The 19,935-nt window shown below is 42.7% G+C and overlaps 1 protein-coding gene across 6 annotated transcripts in view; it reads right to left on the bottom strand.

Annotated features, from left to right (window-relative positions):
- The window catches only part of ZFYVE26 (zinc finger FYVE-type containing 26), a 1,794,472-nt gene that overhangs the window by 1,369,585 nt on the left and 404,952 nt on the right, over nt 1–19,935 (bottom strand). For all 6 annotated transcript variants that reach the window (XM_077465059.1, XM_077465061.1, XM_077465063.1 and 3 more), the window contains one exon: nt 16,492–16,684. In XM_077465059.1, the coding sequence (XP_077321185.1) occupies nt 16,492–16,684 (193 nt within the window). The remainder of the gene's footprint in view (nt 1–16,491; nt 16,685–19,935) is intronic.

The raw sequence follows: 19,935 nt of genomic DNA, 5'->3' as shown, positions 1-19,935 counted from the left end.
GTACGTAGCTAGGCTCCAAAAAGTCCCCCACATGTGGTATCCCCTTACTCGGGAAAAGCAGCAGAATTTATTTTGGGGTGTAATTTCACTTATGCCCATAGCATGTGTGAGCAATATATCATTTAGTGACAACTTTGTGCAAATAAAAATAAAAATTGTAATAATCCTGCAACTTTTTATATTTTGTGGCAAAATAAAAAATATGTCATGGACTCAACATGCCTCAGTAAATAGCTTGGGTGTCTACTTTCCAAAATGGGGTCATTTGGGGGGTTTTGTGTTATTTTGGCATTTTATGGCCTTCGAAACTGTGATAGGTAGTGAGGAGTGAAATCAAAAATGTGCACCCTTAGAAATCCTGAAGGCATTGATTGGTTTTCGAGGTCCCGTACGTGGCTAGACTCCCAAAAAGTCCCACATATGTGGTATCCCCATACTCCGGAGAAGCAGCAGAATATATTTTGGGGTGCAATGCCACATATAACTATGGCATGTGTGAGCAATATATCATTTAGTGACAACTTTTTTTTTGTGTGTCATTATTCAATCGCTTGGGACAAAAAAAAAAAAAAAAATTCAATGGGCTCAACATGCCCCTCAGCAATTTCCTTGGGGTGTCTACTTTCTAAAATGGGGTCATTTGGGGGGGGGGGGGTTGTACTGCCCTGCTATTTTAGCACCTCAAGAAATGAGATAGGCAGTCAAATTAAAAGCTGTGTAAATTCCAGAAAATGTACTCTAGTTTGTAGACGCTATAACTTTGGCGCAAACCAATAAATATACGCTTATTGACATTTTTTTTTTACTAAAGACATGTGGCTGAATAAATTGTGCCCTAAATGTTTGACTAAAATTGAGTTTATTCGATTTTTCTTATAACAAAAAGTAGAAAATTATTTATTTTTTCGAAATTTTTGGTCTTTCCATTTATATCGCAAAAAAAAAAAAAAATAAATAAAATCGCAGAGGCAATCAAATACCATCAAAAGAAAGCTCTATTTGTGGGAAGAAAAGGAAATTTTGTTTGGGTACAACATTGCATGACCGCGCAATTAACAGTTAAAGCAGTCCCTTTTCTAACACTGAACCGCGTTCTCCAATCAGGAAGCACAAGTCTGATTGGCTGAAAAGATAGTAAATTCTATAGGATGCCTAGCATGAGGAAAAAAGACTTATGGTGGAAGCATGGAGGACACAGGAGCTGCAGCCTGACCCACAGCTCATGGCTGCCGTCATCCACTGCCTGACCCGCCACCAAGATGGGGTAAGTGCCGGTCAGACAATAAGATGGGCACAGTGGCTGCAGTCGATGGGCATAGTGAGGCTGCAATTGATGGGGTATATTTTTTTTCAGAAATTTGCAGATTGTTTGTGCCCCCCCCAAAAAAATGTGAGAACCAGCCACCACTGGGGTGGAGGTGTGCGTGCACACCCCAAGCCTCAACTAAAAATAGGATTTTTAAAACAGCTTACCTGTAAAATCCTTTTCTTGGAGTACATCATAGGACACAGAGTTCCAAGTAATTAATTGGTGGGTTATAGGCCTACCTTCAGGTGTTGACACTGGTATAACCAATACAGGAAGTCGACTCCCCTATATAACCCCTCCTCCTTCCAGGAGCACTCAGTTTTTGTAGCCAAGCAATATAAGTAATATACTCTCACCCCATAAAACAGAGGGGCGGGAGCTCTGTGTCCTATGATGTACTCCACGAAAAGGATTTTTACAGGTAAGCTGTTTTAAAAATCCTATTTTCTTTATCGTACATCATAGGACACAGTCTCAAGTAATTACTTGGTGGGATGTCCCATAGCAATGTTGCTTGAGGGGAGGGAGACACAACCCGTAGGTTAACCCCCAGACCTGAGGACTTATACTGCTGCCTGCAGCACACTGCGCCCAAAGGCGATATCCTCATTCCATCTTACATGCACTTGATAAAATTTTGCAAATGTATGTACTGTAGGCCAAGTCGCGGCCTTGCAGATTTGAGACCTGGAGGCCTGGTGACGCACTGCCCATGAAGCACCAACCGCTCTGGTAGAGTGCACCTTAACTTGAAAAGGGGGAACCTTTCCCTTTAAATCATAAGTTTGAATTATAACTTGACAAATGCACTTAGCGACAGAGTGGATTTTGACGCTGCCTGTCCCTTCTTAGGACCCTCTGGCAGAAGAAATAAGACATCAGTCTTACGAATCGGAGCAGTTTTCTTAAATACATTTTCACTGCTCTCACTACATCTAGACAATGTAGTGACCTTTCTTCCCTGGAACAAGGTCTTGGGAAAAAACCCTGGCAGGACAATACCTTCATTCAGATGAACGCCTGAACCCACTTTTAGCAAAAAACCTGGACGAGGGCGTAACACCACTCTGTCCTCATGAATAATCAAATATGACTCCTTACAAGAAAGAGCAGGCAATTCTGAAATCCTCCTTGCTGAGGATATAGCAAACGAAAATAGCAGCTTCCTAGTCAGAAGGACTAAGGGAACATGCTGCAACGGTTCGAATGGCTGTTTGTGTAACACTGACAAAACTAAATTTAAGTTCCAAGGGCATAAGAGTGATTTAACTGGCGGATTAATCCGCAGCACTCCTTGCATGACACCCTGGACTAAAGAATGCATAGCAAGCAGTCTTTGAAATAAAAATTGATAAGGCTGAGACTTGGCCCTATGCTTAATTGTAGAAACGTAAGAATTCTGCCTATGATACATCTCCGAGGGTACCAAACCTTGGACTCACACCAGGAAACATAAGCTTTCCAGGCTCTATAACATATAGCTCTAGAAGCTGGCTTCCTAGCACTAATCAAAGTAGAGATAACTGACCTGGGAAAGCCCACGTTTATTTAGAATGTGGGTCTCAATAGCCAAGCCATTAAATTAAGCGTTCGTAAAGTAGGATGGAATATATCGGCCCCTGAGATAGCAGGTCTGGCCTTAGTGGGAAGAGCCCTGGACCCTACACTAACATCCTTACGATCTCTGCGTACCATGACCGTCTGGGCCATGCTGGTGCTACCAGTATTACCGATTTTCTTTCCAGCTTGATCCTGCAAAGAACTTGAGGTAGAAACTGTATCAGGGAAAAATGCATAGATCAGTAAGAACTGATCCCACGGGGTCACCAACGCATCTGTTCCGTATGCGAGTGGGTCCCCTGTCCTGGATGCAAAGTTGACTAGCTTAGTCTTGAATCTGGACGCTAGAAGGTCTACGTCCGGAGTCCCCCATCTTTGGCAAACAGCCTGAAGCACCTTGGGGTGAAGAGACCATTGTCCTGGGAATAATTGCCGGTGACTTACACAGTCCACCTGCCAATTCTCTACTCCCGGAATGAAAACTGCCGATAGGCATGGGACTTTCTCTTCTGTCCAAGTTAGAATCTGGTTCACCTCTCTCTGAGCTGAGAGACTCTTGGTGCCCCCTTGTGATTGATATATTCCACAGCTGTGGCATTGTCAGACTGGATCCTGGCAGGACAATCCTTTAACCTGGAGGTCCAGGTTTCTAGAGCCAGATACACTGCCAGAATCTCTAGGATGTCGATGGGCAAGACTCGTACTCCCCAGCCTGAAAAGCTGGCATCTGTCGTTACTACCTTCCAGATAATTGATCTGAAGGACTTTCCCTTCAGCAGGTTCCAAGATAGTAACCAACTGAGGCTTTGAGACACTCATGGGGACAGCCACATAGGCAAGTCCAAAGCTTGAATCGTTTTTGTTCCAAGCAGACAGAATACTGCATTCAGTTTCAAATGGAATTGTGCAGAGGGAACTGCTTCGAATGAAGCTACCATCTTCCCCAACAACCTCATGCAAAGGCGAATTGAAGGATTTCTCTTCGACCTGATCATCCTCACCAGCTCCTGTATGGAGCTGGTCCTTGTGGGAGGCAAGAACACCTAATTTCTGGGCTGTGTCTATGATCAAACCCAGATACTCCAGCCTTCTTAGTGGTTTTAAGGAGGATTTCTTTAGGTTGAGAATCCAACCCAAACCTTCCAGGTAACTGCTTGAGATGGCTACACCTTGCTTCAAGCAAGCCACTGACTGGTCTATTAACAATAGATCGTCTAAGTAAGCCAAGACAGTTATGCCCTGTGCCCTTAACCTGACTAGAGGTGGGGCTAATACCTTAGTGAATACCCGAGGTGCTGTAGCAAGCCCGAAGGGAAAGGCTATTAACTGAAAATGCTGCTGTTCTACTTTGAACCACAGAAACCTCTGGTGAGGAGGAAATGGACAAGCAGCAATGCATCTCTGATGTCGATGGACGCCAGAAGTTTTTCTCCTTGCAGGATGGAAACGACTGACTTGACTGACTCCATGCAAATGGAGCGGATTTTCAGGAACCGATTTAGATTACGTAGATCTAGACTTGGTCTGATATCCCCATTTGGCTTTGGCACCGTAATTAGGTTTGAGTAAAACCTCAAACCTTGCTCTTGTTTGGGAATCTGTCTGATCACCCCTTGAGCCAATAATCGGTCTAATGCTTGCAACAGGGATTGCCTTTTCCCTGGATCCTTGGGAATGTTTGATCTCAGAAAATGAGATGGTGGAAACTCTCAAAGCTCTAGCTTGTATCCTAGAGACACTTTGGAGTGAGTCCATTTGGTGAGGGGAGATGCCTCTTCATAAGGAGGTCTTGTATTTTGCTTTGCAGACTTGTAGCCCCAGGTCTTCATTCATGCCTGGTCTGATGGCAGAGGCCGAACAGTTTAAATGAAAGACGCTTATATTTTCTTTTTACTTGCAAAAGAGTACCATTTCCGCTGAAAATGGTTTGTATCTATTTATCCAAACTATCGTCAAATAATTGTTCTCCCTTAAAGGGAAAACTAGTTCGAAGGTTCTTACAAGGCGTCTCAGCTGACCAACCCTTTAACCAAAGGGTCCTTTGCATATGTACAAGTATAAACGCAAGGCATGATGCCTGGTGAATAGAATTCCTTCATAGCGTCTACAGCAAAGCATAATGCTTTAGGTAGCTCGGCCAGTTCCTATGCTTGTTGTGCAGGGAGCTCATCTGAGAGCATCCATGAACTGGTCCTTTAAGGGCTGACAGATGCCTATAGCTGCAATTGCAGGCTGAGCAACAGTACCTGCTAAGAAAGAAAGGATTTTAACAGACCTTCCAACTTATCTGTTGGATCTTAAAGCATAAGCACATTGTCCACTGGGCATTTTTTTTTCCACATTGGAAATCGCAGCCTCAACTGCTAGAACTTTCCATCTTTTAGTGAATCTTTCTTCCATAGGATAGAGCTTTGCGAGTCTCTTTGGAAGGGAAAAAATGCTTATCCGGGTGATCCCATTCAGTTAAATAAGCTTTTTTAGTAATGCGTGGACGGGAAATGCATGCAAAGGCTGTAAAGGCTTCAAAGAACCCAAGTAAGAGACCGGCCCTTCAGCTAACTCTGTTAGGGGTAGCATGCAAGTAGAGCGAACCATCTTTGCAAAACTCTGTACTTCAGATTGTTAAGTGGGGATCCTTGGGAACTTCAAGTATTTTTTTCCTTTGCAGAGAAATAATCGCATGTCTTTCCTCCCGATCATCTGAGGGCAATACCCCACCCTGGTCTGGAAGACATAGTGCAAAGCACAAGCAGAGGTACACACAAAATAACAGTTCTTTTGCTACTAAGTAACAATTTGTCTGGAAATGCCTGTTTACACCCTTACGTGCCCAGCGCTCTGGTGTCTTAGTGTGACACACTGCCTCTCTCCAGTTAAGTCTTTCTGAAATGAGAGTGTCTGTGATATAAAGCCTCAGGTGGAACCTGATTGGCATCCTCAGCGCTTCCTCTCAGCTATGCGGCGAGTGCTGTGTGTGTGGACGTTACATCCTTACACAGTGCCACGTGACCTTACGGACATGCCCCTTTGCGTTCTCAGGCCCTGCTAGGGACCCGGATGTCCAACACAAAGTAAGGTGGACGTACTATACCTCTACAAGGGGGAGGTGAAGCGGGGAAGGGGGTAGGGTAAGAGAGGAAGGGGAATTCTGTCAGCAGATTTATAGTTTTTTTTTTTTTTAAACCATAGAAGCATAGGGCGTTTCCCAATGTTACTAGGTGGAAGTGCTGGGTTGTAATTAAACCATGCAGCTAAAGCAGCTGCATCAACCAATCAGCCACCGCCCATATAGAGGTTTATACACATCTCTGTATTAGCAACTGCTGCATTTGTTACCAAATCCCACAAGAGCTATAGTAAGAACACCCTCTGCCGCTGGGACCACACATGTTCTGAGACAGAGCTGCACTAAGACACATCATAGGTAGTGTAAGTTACTCCTTATAGAGGAGACATTTATAAGGCATATAAGGTATACGGAAGGAAAAAGCAAAGTGTATTCCCTTACCTTGTCCTCGCTGCAGGATACTACCAATTTAAAAGACAGATCCAACTTTCACCCATCACGGAGGGCTGCGTTTAAACAAGCTCAAAGACTGGGGCCCTTTTAAAAGGGGTTCCGCTCCTTTGGGCCTTGTATAGCACCCTTCAGGACAACTTTAGGAAATGTAGCAAGACCAAAAAGGGTCCTGGTTCCTAGCGCCCAGCTCTCAAAGAGAAGCATTACAGGCAAAACCTTGTTCTTGCATCGAGGTCCAGGTATCATCCTACGCCCTCAGTGGGGAGGATGGATCGGATTGTGGAGGTTTCTTTAAATCCAGCATGGATCCCTCCTGGAGCTTGTGACCAACACTTTAGACACTTCCAGTGCTCCAACTTGCTGAGTTATAGGCATACCTTCAGGTGCCGACACTGATATAACCAATACAGGAAGTTGACTCCCCTATATAACCTTATATAGGGGAGTCAACTTCCTGTATTGGTTATATCAGTGTCAGCACCTGAAGGTATGCCTATAACTCAGCAAGTAATAACCTAAGACTCTGTGTCCTATGATGTACAATAAAGAAATAGAGGGAACCTTGACATCTCCACCATCAGCCAGTGTAACAATAGTAGGAAAAAAGGGGAGAAACAAGATATACAATGTGTACCTTTGAGTAAAACGTAAAAGTTATGAAAAAGCTGCAATTCTCCTGTGTAACACCAATACAGTAAAAAGATTAAAAAATAAAGATAGAATTGTGCTAAATCTGTGAATTTAAACAAATAAATATCAACTATGACTAAATGAAACACATCAATAATGAAACCATTGACAGAGCTATAAGAATAGACTAAGTGATCAGGTATAAAATTAAGACAGTAGTCTCAAAACACCAATGTGAAAAGTCTGTGAACCATAAACGAGAAATATTTTTTTTTTTTAAATTGTAAATGAAAAGTCCTAAAAAAACAAAAAAATGTCACGTGCAATATGTTCTGAAAGTGTAACATCCACCTGTGCAAAACTTAGGAAAAAAGTCCATCCACAAATGAAGTGTATCCTCAATATTTGATGAACTCAAGTTGTGTTAATCCACCACCACTTTAGAGAGAATCACTTCTTACCAGATGTCCTTGATCCCCCATTACAGAGGATCAGGGCGAGCATGTAATCTCCAAAAGACACAGACCTCTCTTCCTATCCTTCAAATTTCCTTGTTGATAATTCAAGTCCATAGAAGGTTACCCGTGGAATATAAAAAATATAAATGCTCCGATAAAGTAAAATACCTTCGAGTTAATTGGAAAAATAAAAAACAAAATATTGCACTTACACTATTCCATCAATTAGAATGCCTAAAGTCTGAAGTGCCAGCCAGCGCACGTTCAGGCAAACCTGTCCTTCTGGATGTTCGAGCAGTAACACAAGGTGATGTCAGGGCATCGCTCCGCCCTACGGATTTCGTAAGAGAATTATGTCGTCCAGGGGCAGGGGTGGCATGCTGCGTCACCTCCCTTTATACCATGGAGACGTAACGAAGCCTCCTTCTGAGCCGCAATCCGCTAACAGATTGCGTAGAAACTAGCTAAAGAACTCGCAAAATACGGCAGCACGTACGAACAGGAGCTGATCAGGATCAGCCACCACGCATGTGCTGGGGACCTTGGATTGTGGGCTCCTTGAGGGTAGGGACCAATGTTAGTGTGCAACGGATAGGGACAATTGTAGACACTCAGGTTGAACTAGATGGACTGGTGTCTTTATTCAACCTAAATATGTAACTATGTAACATGAGTGGAATAAAATAAAACGTAAAAAAAAAAAAATCAGTGAGTCTAATCTAAAGAATGAACAAAATAACCAGGAATCCAACCTGTAATGCAGACCTCAACACTCCGGGCCCAAAAAGGAAAATGAGAATCCATGTAAACGTGTATAGCGGAAATGGATTTAATAACTGCCATAGAGACACACTCAACAAATAAGCAGACTGACGTCTGGTGGAAAAATTCTTGATCGCACTTAATTATTCACAATTAAAAATTAGATGGCAATAAATTAAAATTGATAAATTATGTAATAAAACCAAAACAAAATATATATTGGGCACAAAGTGCAATAGAAATTAACCCCTGCACTACTCAACCCCATATAATTAAACAGAACTGAAATCACTTCAAATACCACCAAAAACACAGGGTTCCAAAGATCAGTAACCCACAAAGTGAGGTTCACTGAGGAGCAATGTACCAAGTCTCTAACTAAACTTACTTTATTCAAGATTAATAAATATTGTATTTTATGCAATTTACACAGTACGGAAAATCTCTAATACACACTTGGGGGCAGTATCAAGGACCACTATTAAGGTAACTAGCATAAAAAACTGTTACCGACTGAACTTGGTTGTTTAATCAGAACAGGCACAGACCGGGAGGATACATAAATGCACAGACCATGCTTACATAAAACATAAAACGAAAGGACACACACGTCCGGACGCCTGAAAAATGTATGCAGATCAACCGCTGATGCTGTTAAAAATACATCGACAGATGCTAAATAGCCTAGAAAAACAGCACCAATTTCCCTGGGGGCTCGAGCCAGCTGAAAGACAGGGATAGCCAGGAAGACAGTAATAATTACAAAGCCTCACAGCATAATTGCACTACCATTAGAAGTCCAAAAACTTGGGAATACTGTAATTGCTCAAAGTCATTTGCCATATATTATTCATGAGAAGGCAGTCGTGAAAATGATAATCCAATCAAGGCATAAAGTGCAGACAATATGGTAGTCAGTCGAGGTACCAAATATATTTACAGTATCAGCAGTAGACCATACAGCCCAGGGATTTAATCAGTCGCATTACTCATTAGGCTTCGGGAAACTTAATAGTTATTGATAGCCCTCCCACACCTGCAGTCTCTTGTGGTAAAAGATGTATATTCCCGTGATGTTTTATGACCTCCAAAATTGGACACTGAAATCAAGTATACTTAAAACACAACAGGTTTATGCTTAGTGTACTATAGCGCTGGTGTTTGGTCACTCATAATGTATTGCAACAGTCTGTTGTACCTCAAAAGGCTGTGGCTGCACACTGATTCCCTCATTAACCAGGCTTTGTCTGGGATCCCCACCCGCAGCAGCACAGCGTGGTGTCCGGCCAGAAATGACGCCAACACGTTTCACAACAATGTGTAGCTTCATCTGGATGCAATGAGCATGCGTGAGCACTCCTTTTTAAACTTTATTTCCCACACACGCCCACCAAATATGTTGTGATTTAAAGGAATACTCCTTGTCAGTGTAATGATTGGGGCATTTTAGACTTGCTAAAAAGACAGTCCTTTCAACGATTAAATTCAGCACTACATAAAAAGAGTTTATAACCGGGCGGACTGTATCAGCAACCACCTTGTGATAGAACGCTTGTACAGTAGTGGGGCCATATTATTCAAAGGTTTCTTAACTGTAATTAATACATTATTCAGCCTAACGCTAAAGAGGGAGAGGATCAAGAACCCCTCCCCCCTGAAAAGGGGTAAGGAGAAGTAAAGAAAACAACAACAAAACCAGTCAATAACGAACTAGGGGAATATAATCTTGAATACAGTAAGTTTAGAGACTTTGGTGCATTGCTCCTCAGAGAGCCTCACTTTGTGGGTTACCGTTCTTTGGGACCCTGGTTTTTTGGTGCACATTCTATTAGAGGTTAGAGGGCAGTCCTGTGTTATTAATTCTCAGTACGATCCACACGCAAAATCAGTAGACCTACTTTCTTCTAGTTATTATGTATATTGTTTTAGGATCACCGGTGATCCTTTCTCTTTAGGTCACTGTTGGTGTGTTTCTTGTTAGTCCACTGTATTGGATTGGTATACATTTTTTTCTTGCTATTTGTCCATATAGTGATTTTAGAACAGTAGTATGTGGGCATGGCTTTCATGATTGGAGAGGACATTGATCAAGAAATTAGCCAAGCCTTTAAAAAGGATACGGTTTCCTCCCCATCCCAAGAGGAGGAAATTAAATTACGATTTAAAGATCATAAAAAAAATATTGACAAAACACTTAAATAGGAAATAGGATATTTGTTTTCTGGAAACATACATTTCTCATAAAACTGTCCCAAGAGGTTTGAGGGACAGAGTTATACCTGCCGAGCACCTTCATAGCCCTACATTTCTTGAAAAGTGGAAGGAACTTTGTATTGATCATGGAGTTTCAGTGATGAAACTCATAGTGGTGGAGGAAAGGATTCAATTAGAAGAGTTAGCTAATGCTATAACTGAAACCTCTCTGGGCCTGGAGCCCTTTAAAGAATCAGAGGAGTTTCAGAAACTCAATGATTTACTCAAAAAAGAGATTGAGAGGACAACACACATTGAAAAATTCCAAGCAGTCTAAATTCAGACGGATCTGGGGGACTGGGAGAGAGGTGACATTTTTGATTTAAGACCACGTTGGAGCCGCAGCAGGGCGAGGTGGTGTAGTAATAGATCATTTTCAAGAGTGAGCAAATCCCTGAGTGACACTGAAGATTAAAGTCAACCAAAACCTGTCACTTTTTTAGACAAGGATGGGGAGGAGGCAGAGGACAGTGACAATTCCCAGACAGTAAGGCCCAAAATACACAAACAATCCCCCAAACAATCACAACAAAAAGGAGCAGAGAGAGATCGGAATAACCCCAAAGGTGGGACACGGACCAGGAGCCAATGGAATCAGAGAGATCGATAGAAATCTCTCTGACTTCACTTTGGAAAAAAGACATATTGATCTCCTACAGCGTGGTATGTCCTTTTCACCCACAAATCACATCAATGATGAATTTACGGTTGTCACTCTCTACCGTAGAAAGGTTTTTCTCCGCTCTCTCTATACTGATAAACCTTCGACCGGTACCGGGTCGAATGTGACGGACAGTAGAGATGAAGAGATGTTGGAAATTCTCAACTCTCTTCTGGATGAAAATGAGAGGGCGGAGAGCAACCAGGGTCACTACATTAGAAAAGCCAAATTAAATATCAGATCCAGTAGGATGCCACCACTGAATAAAAATAAGTGGTTGCGCCTCTTCCTGGACATGATACAGCTGGACTTGGAGAAGGTTGACTGGGGATGTAGATTGAATGATAATCTGTCCCGGGAGGAATGGAAAGCATTAAGGGTGCTCTCAAAAGCCCAACAGTTGGTCATAAAAAGGAGTGACAAAGGCGTCAACGTTGTCCCCCCCAATGAGAAGGACTATGAAAGAGGTCTTTTATCTCCTGGATGATACTCAGACCTATCAGAAATTATCTAGGGACCCTTTCCTCAATTTAGTGTTAGATCTTAATATGAAGTTACAACTGGCAGGTGAAGCAGGCCTCCTTACGAAACGGGAAATGGAGTACCTTAAGGTTGAGGAATATAATATTCTGATATTTTACATTATTCCAAAGGTACACAAGTCCCTCAATAATCCCCCCATGGCGCCCAATTGTTTCTGTGATTAAAGACCCCCTGTAGAGAGTGGGCAAATATCTCTTACGTGAAGGACACTGGGGATGTCCTGGGACGGATTACTGAGATTGTCCTTCAAGAGGGACTCTTACTTGTGGGGGTCGATGTTAAATACCTTTATACATTGATCCCACATGAATAGGGGATCAAAGCAATGGAGTTCTTTCTCAATGAACACTTCTCTTTACATGGATCTCAGAATGAATTTTTAGTAGAAATGTTGAGTTTTGCCCTGACTAATAATTTTTTCCAGTTTTTGACATATTTTTTTCAACAAATAAAGCAGCTCCAGGAGGTACAGGGAACAAAAACTATGGCACTGAACACAGCGCTGTACAGGACATCAGCAAAACCTCACAGACACCTTCCAGGGGCATGAAGAACAGGACCCAGGACACCACTAGCCAGCTCCCCGGAGAGCCCATGCATAGACATAGACACACACACACACACACACACACACACACAGGGACAGGGGAGAGAAGAGAGGGAAGTGAGGGATCCCCAAATCGACCTCCCAGGGAATGCGCAGCTGCTCAGCCTTGCCGAGGCAGAGAGCGCTGTACTTACCAGTCCTGAAGAGCTGGGAGACATTCCATCACAGACCCACTCACTGATCAGTACAGGGTGGCTGCTGGACCAGCATACTGTGACGCAGACATCAGTAGCCTGGTTATATGTATGCCCCGGAGCATAAAACCACCTCTGGAGCAAAGGTTTCGTGGTGGCCTGCCGAGCGTGTAGCTGTGGCCTGCACACGCTCGATAGCCGGACTGAGGGGACTACAAGGATAAGAGTATCCAGCCTGTCACCCAGCCGGCTGTTGATAGTATATCACAGGATAATTCATCTTGCGCAAAAAATAGACCTAGGAACCCTGCGGGCCCAACGGTCCTTCTCCTTCACAAGGCAAAAAGAAAAACTGATAGCTGCATGTCAGGCTGGAGGGTTGTTGCCCAAGGGACCGTCCCCTGGGTGGAACTAAGAGTTCTGAGTGTTGTACTACAACGAATGCCTAGTATCTCCTAGTAATAGCACATAACAACTCAATGGCTAAGGACAATAAAAGAATAAAAGACATTTATTTTATTTTTTTACTCAACATAAACCCCCTTTGCTATTCAGTCTTCCTATTCTGCAGCACTGTTCCTTCACTTCCTCCTCTTTGGCGAGCTGCCCCATTGTCTTCTGGGATATGTGCATCCCAGAAATCAACAGGGCCATTCACAAAACGCTGCGCGACTTGCACATGCACAGTAGGCAACGGGCCTTCGTTAAGATGGTGTTGCCGGCGCTCGATCCGGTGGACGGATTGGCCTTTGGAGGGTCAACATCACGGGCACCCTGGACAGGTAAGTGTCCTTATTAAAAGTCAGCAGCTACAGTGTTTGTAGCTGCTGACTTTAAAAAAAAATGTGGCTGAAACAGCGCTTTAACTGCATACCTTTAGTCAGTTGGGGAATGATCTGGGAGCCTGCATCCAAAACATCCAGATATGTTATTTACAAGGAAATTATTATGCACTGGTATAAAGCTGCCACTTCTACAAGATATAAATCCATGTATTCCAGCATCCTGCTAGAGATGTTTCAGAGAAACTGGATACTTGGTACACATCTTTTGGTCCAGTTCTCAAAAACAAAAGTTTGGGACCAATGTGCGGAAAATATTGGAACAGGTCCTAGATACGGACCTACCTCTAGAACCAATGCACTACCTTTTAGGGCTTCCATTTAAAGGTATACCAAAAAGTTCCAAGACCCTAGCTACACACATAGTGAGGATTAAATGTACCTATGAGGATTGGATATCCAGTTTACGATGACTGTATAAATTGTTACAGAGGATGTGAAGGGTACAATCACATGACCTCTGATGACATCAGATGTGCTGACAAAATGCATCGGTTTATGTAGTGCCTGATATGTCACTTCCGCCACTGTACTGGAGAGCAGGTTGAACGCAACCTTGTGTACATGCTTCATTTTATGCACTTTTTATTGGAATGAAAATCATTACCTTTTTTTATGAATAAACTGGCTACAAGTTGCATGATGAGGAGTTCTCTTTTCTTCCCTTGATTTATGATCCACCTCTTTGTTTGGCTGCATCATCGGCAAAGGTCGCTTGCATTGTTGGAGACACCTTTATACATATTCCTGCTTAGTTGACATCTGTCATGGGTGTCTGATCGGTCTGGTGAGTAGGATGTTTGCCTAAACCTGTGTTAGACGGCACCCTTTTCCCTTCACTGAATTTTTATAAATCACTGTGCACATAATTGAAGAATTGTTGGCGTTTCAAGGACTTTATTATTGCTACATTTACCATTACTGATTATTGTTATTCCATATGTATTTGAGTACAGTATGAAATTACTTTACCATTAATTTCCATTTCCCTATAAATATTGCTCAACATGGCTAAGCTACCACTTACTTTTGCTCACAAAATCATGCATGTTTCACAAAATCTGAGCAATCTGAGCTTTGACCTTTTTGTGATATACATACAATGATATTTACCATGAACACACTGTAGTTGTTTTACTCTTAATAAAACATATCAAAATAACAAGAAAAAGAAAATGCAGCATGTATCAGCCAAATGCTGTCCACCAGCAAGCATGACGACATCAGCCACTCAAGTTCTACTCAACATGTTTAGCCTCTAGAGGTCATCTTCAGGGGCCCGTATCTCATCATTTAATATGAATGAATTGTATTCACCATTTTTATTAATGGAATTCACAGTATTGATTTATTGAGACATTATGCAGTGAATTATGGCATGTTTTGCTGATCAATGGCACATTTGTCAATACATTTCTAATTAAAGGGGAAGCACAACAGGTTTTATGAATATAAAGTGACCTCTTGTTACTGCAGTCCCATCTTGGACGCCTTCAGTAATGCTTCCAATTTTCTTTTCTAAAGGATAATGTGCCCATGTCAGTGCTGCAATTTTCTACCATGTCCAGTACTGAAAAGTAGTGTGTAATTGTAGGCTTGCTACTGTGTTGCCCTGACAGAGTGTGCAGCGTCTACAGCTGGCTTCTGCATAGCAACATAAGAAGCCAACCGGTCTGCCCAAGTAATAATCTTTCAAAAACCAAAGCCTTGCTTTCTGCTCCCATTTTGTAATTAATCTATGGAACAGGTGGGGCTATCTGTGAAAAGTGGGAGGTGTTGGGTGAAGAGAAACTTTGTAAACCTCACCTGTACCCGATGCTCATATCTGAATATTACAAGCAATGCAAATGTCAGCTGCAAGTGGACAGTGACGTAACTGGCAAACAGTTCATAGAAGTGGACTGCAGGGACTGGTTGTCTTCACAGGAAATATGTGACTTTTCAATTAAAAAGTCAACATATTTATTTTGTAGAGTACAAGAACAACTAAAGCTAAAAAGATGATTTGTCCTGCAACAGGTATCCTATAATAAAATAGACTACTACTTTTTTTTTCTTTTGCCTGGAGTCCAGGTACCTTAACCACTTGCTTACTGGGCACTTAAACCCCCCTCCTGCCCAGACCAATTTTCAGCTTTCAGCGCTGATGCACTTTGAATGAAAATTGCGTGGGCATACAACACTGTACCCAAATGATTTTTTTATTTTTATTTTTTCCCACAAATAGAGCTTTCTTTTGGTGGTATTTAATTACAGTTGGGAGTTTTATTTTTTGCTAAACAAAAAAAGATGCAAAAAAAAATAAAAAATCATGCTTAATAGTTTGTTATAAAATTTTGCAAACAGGTCATTTTTCTCCTTCATTGAAGTGCGCTGATGAGGCAGCACTGATAGGCATAGTTAAGGCGGCACTAATAGGCACAGATAAGGTAGCACCGATGGGCACAGATAAGGCGGCACTGATGGGCAAAGATGGACACAGATAAGGTGGCACGGATGGGTGGCACTAAGGGGCACTGATAGGTACCACTGATAGATGGGACTGATGGGCACTGATAGGTGGCACTGATAGGTGGCACTGATGGGCCCTGATGGGCACTGGTAGATGACACTGATATGTGGCACTGGGGTGCAGCACAGATTCAGCACAATCAGCTCAGTCAGATTGTGTGCACTGCTGGGTGGTACTGTGGGCACTGCTGGGTGGCACTGCTGGGTGGCACTGGCAGGGGGCAGGTGGGCACTGGCAGGGCTGGCCGTGATCGGGACTGATGTCTCGATCACGGCCGCCGGCTCTTTTTTTTTCTCCTCCGATTACCGTCTCTGTTGTATCACATGATCAGCTGTCATTGGCTGACAGCTGATCACGTGATAAGGGGTCGGGATCGACCCCTTGCTCGGATCAGTGATCAGGCGAGTCTCATAGACTCGCCGATCACAGAGTGCGCCGTGCAGGCCGCTCGTGCACGGGACGACGTCAATAGACGTCGTCCCGGCAAAGGAGGTCCGCGCTGTAGCCGTCATTTGGCTATAGCGTGGGTCTCAAGTGGTTAAAACAGGTGTGAAAAAAAGTCATTTCTAACAATGGATTTTGAGATACACAAGCCTGACATCTGTACAAGAGAATAAAGCAATTTGCGTGTAGTGTCTTTTACCCCCATGAAAAGCTCTCACATATATAAAAAAAAAAAAAGTAATAAATAATTACTGACCTGCAGCTGCTGCATTTCCTATTGCTTGTAAAGTAGAACGACTATTTATTGTTTTTCTGATGGCAGTCTCTGAACTCTGATTTTCAATTTTTTTTTCCACCTTTGACAGCTCACCTATGACCTCTTGATAACACTCCATAAATGTCAGCTCACCATAGCTTGGATAAGATTGAAGATTAAACATTTGTGCCACCTGAAAAAAATGCAAAAGCTAGTTGTAAGCAATTGAAAGTGAAAGTGCAACAATTTTCAAAATTCTGCGATACAAAAAGGTATAAAAAAATTCACACCACGGTGCTCCATTTTGCGGGCAGAATCGCCCCGATTCCTCCCACGATTCGGAAACATTGCAAATCGCAGGAAGCCCTTGTGAGCCCCGTTACTTTGACTGGCACCCAAATTGTGGCACGATTTTGCAAAATAAGTTTATGTACTTCTTTTGGGTGAAAAGCGCTCCATGATTCTATTTGCACAATTTCACGACAATTTGTCGGGCGACAACTGAAGCAAATTTGCGCCGCAATTTGGGTGCCATTCAAAGCAACGGTATCTGAAGGGTGTCCTGTGATCTAAGGTGATTCCGAATTGCGAGCAGAATCGCGGGGATTCCGCCCGCAAAACAGAACACCATGATGTGAGTGAAAAGCAATGGGCCAACAGAGTTCTCCCCTGATGGGCCCTGCATTCCACATGCGCCGCCTGGGCAGGGTGGTGGGATTGATGATGGGCGCCCGCATGAGCAGTCCTAACGGAAGCCTGGGGCACGCCAGTGCAGGGCTCTTGCAGAATTCTGGGGATTCCATAGCGTTAGGCCTATCCGGCTGCACTCTTTCAGAACAGAGTGTGCGCCAATGCACAGCCCTTACAGCAACCTGGCAAGTCAAATGCCAGGCTTCCCTAGTTGGCATGCGCCCTTTGGAGTTTGAGCGCATGCCAACAAAGGCTCTTCTAAACACAGAAGGGTGCCCAGTAAAAGGTCCACCAAAATCCTCAGCACCAAGCACATGATGCTCTTAATCCAGCCCTGACCCTGTCAAATGCCTTTTCTGCATCTATTGACATGAGTACAGTGAGGGTACCCTGCCTAATAGCTTCCTTTACCAGCATTACGGTCTTCAATGCATTATCTCTCCCTTGAACAAACCCCACCTGATCATTCTGAATCCATTCTGGAAGATAGGGCTTCAATTGTTCTGTGATAATTTTTGCAAACAGTTTAATATCCAAATTCAATAATGAAATTGGTCTATAGCTTTCAACTGCCACAGAATCGTTTGCTTCTTTCATGATCAAAGCTATATGTGCCAGAAGTGTCTCTTCTCTAAATTGTTCTCCTACTTTTCCTACTGCATTAAAAAAAAAAAAAAATAGCACAGTTTAGGCACTAACAGTTTCTGAAACTTCTTCTAATATAGAATAGGGAATCCGTCAGGGCCTGGGCATCCTCCCAAAGCTGTATTTTTAATTGCTCTCTCGACTTCCTCTCTTGATATCGGGCCTTCTAATGCCTCAATTTCTTCTTGCTCGGCCCTGTGGAGATCTAACGTCCTCAAATAATCCCTTATTTCTTCTCACAGGTCGATATTCCCACTATCTATCTGTCCTATATTATATAGGGCACTGTAGTATCAATGAAATGTTTTTGCTATGTTCTCTGATGTAATTTGTACCTCACCTTCCTTATCCCTCATATTTGAGATAAAAATTCTACTCTCTCTTTTACCCTTCTGGCCACCCATTTACCTGATTTATTTCCCCACTGATATCTCTCCTTACTGAGAATATAGTAGGCGGCTTTCCTCTCCTATTCCAGGCAATCCTCTAATTCCCTCCTTTTTATTATCAGATCCTATCTTTCCGGCACCCCTTTTGGTCTTGTGCTCTGCTCTAATTTCTGAATTTCCTCATGTAATTGCGTTTTCCTTTTTTACCTTTGTTTTTAACTGCTCCAATCCCTATTAAAACTTCTCTTATTACTACCTTATGTGATTTCCATAGTATTGAGCTTGAAATTCCAGGGGTTCCATTCAATCTAAAGAATTGTTCCAGCTCCCGCTCAATTGTGTTTACCGATTCCTTGTCTTGTAGTAATGACTCGTTAAGCCTCCAGTTTGGCCCCGGTCTTGAGACTTCCTTTATCTCCAGCTGAATTTTTACTGGTGCATGGTCTGAGACCGTTATTGTTTTTATTTCAGCCTTTTTAAGTGCTGATAGCAGCTGGTGTTCCAAAAGAACATAATCTATCCTGGAGAAAGAACCGTGGAAAAACACGTATAATCTCGTTCCCCTGGATGGAGTGCCCTCCAAGCATCCTGTAGTTGTCAGGTTGCTAGGGCTTTTAGATATGCTCTCTGTTTCTGCTCGGAGATTCGATTCCCCCCTCCTGTAGTATCTACTTTGGGATCAATACTCCAGTTAAGATCTCTTGCAATTATCAGTTTTCCATCCTTAAAACCTTCTATTTTATTTAACACTTTCTTAAAAAATGTATTCGCATTCTTATTCGGTGCATATACATTACAATTGTATATTTCATATTAAACAGTTTGCCTCTTAAACACAAATACCTTCACTCTGGGTCCACAAGGCGCTCCTTCAATTCAAACCTCATTGTTCTACTGAAGCCAATTGCTATACCTCTCGAGTACGAGGTGGGGGTATCCCCATAAATCCATACCGGAAAGTGGGCAGAATTTAGTCTTATTCCTGAAGTATATGTTATGTGTGTCTCCTGAAGGCATACTATATCTGCTTCCAGAAGTTGGAGTTAATTGTTTACTATATATCTTTTCCTTTTTGTGTTTAGCCCCCTTACATTATAAGTTACTACATTAATTACCACCATAATTTCCTTCTAAGGCTTAACTGCCCCCCCCTTTTTTTTTTTTTTTGGGTGCGTTGAGTGGAACCCAGGGGTAGCAATCTTTCTAAATCTATAGATGGAGCAAGTGAGAACAAAGAAAAAAAAAAATTGCCCCTTTCCCACCCCACCCCCCTTGTCCTATAACGGAACGTCTCATAAGACTGGGTAGGACTCCCTCTTTCCCATTAACTCCATGGTCCAGGTTGACCATTATTAGTAGTCGCCTATCCTCCATAGAATCCCTGGGGGTCACACTCACAGTCCATAGGAGGTTCCTCACCACCCCCCCCCCCTTCCTCTCCCTCCCCTCCGTTCCTACCCCCTGTTCCTTTATTTCATTTTTTTCTTTCCTTTGTTCGCCCTTTTCCTTCCTTTTCCTTTGCTTAGGGTAACCTTCTTCCTCCTTATCATCCTTAAGTTAAAATCAAGGATTGTTAGCCCTTTCTTTTGCCTTCCACCTTCCCTTACCCTCATAAACTATTACTTTTGGGTTTCATCTTTATGTCCCCAGCAGTCTCTTCCAACTCCCAATCTAACTTTGGGGGGGATTTATATCAAAATGTTTGCAGAAATTGTGTAAG

Source organism: Lithobates pipiens, unplaced genomic scaffold (assembly GCF_037356315.1).
Source record: "Lithobates pipiens isolate NorthernLeopardFrog02 unplaced genomic scaffold, aLitPip1_a1.2 Scaffold_30, whole genome shotgun sequence".
Taxonomy (NCBI): domain Eukaryota; kingdom Metazoa; phylum Chordata; class Amphibia; order Anura; family Ranidae; genus Lithobates; species Lithobates pipiens.
This window is presented reverse-complemented; position numbering and strand designations above follow the sequence as displayed.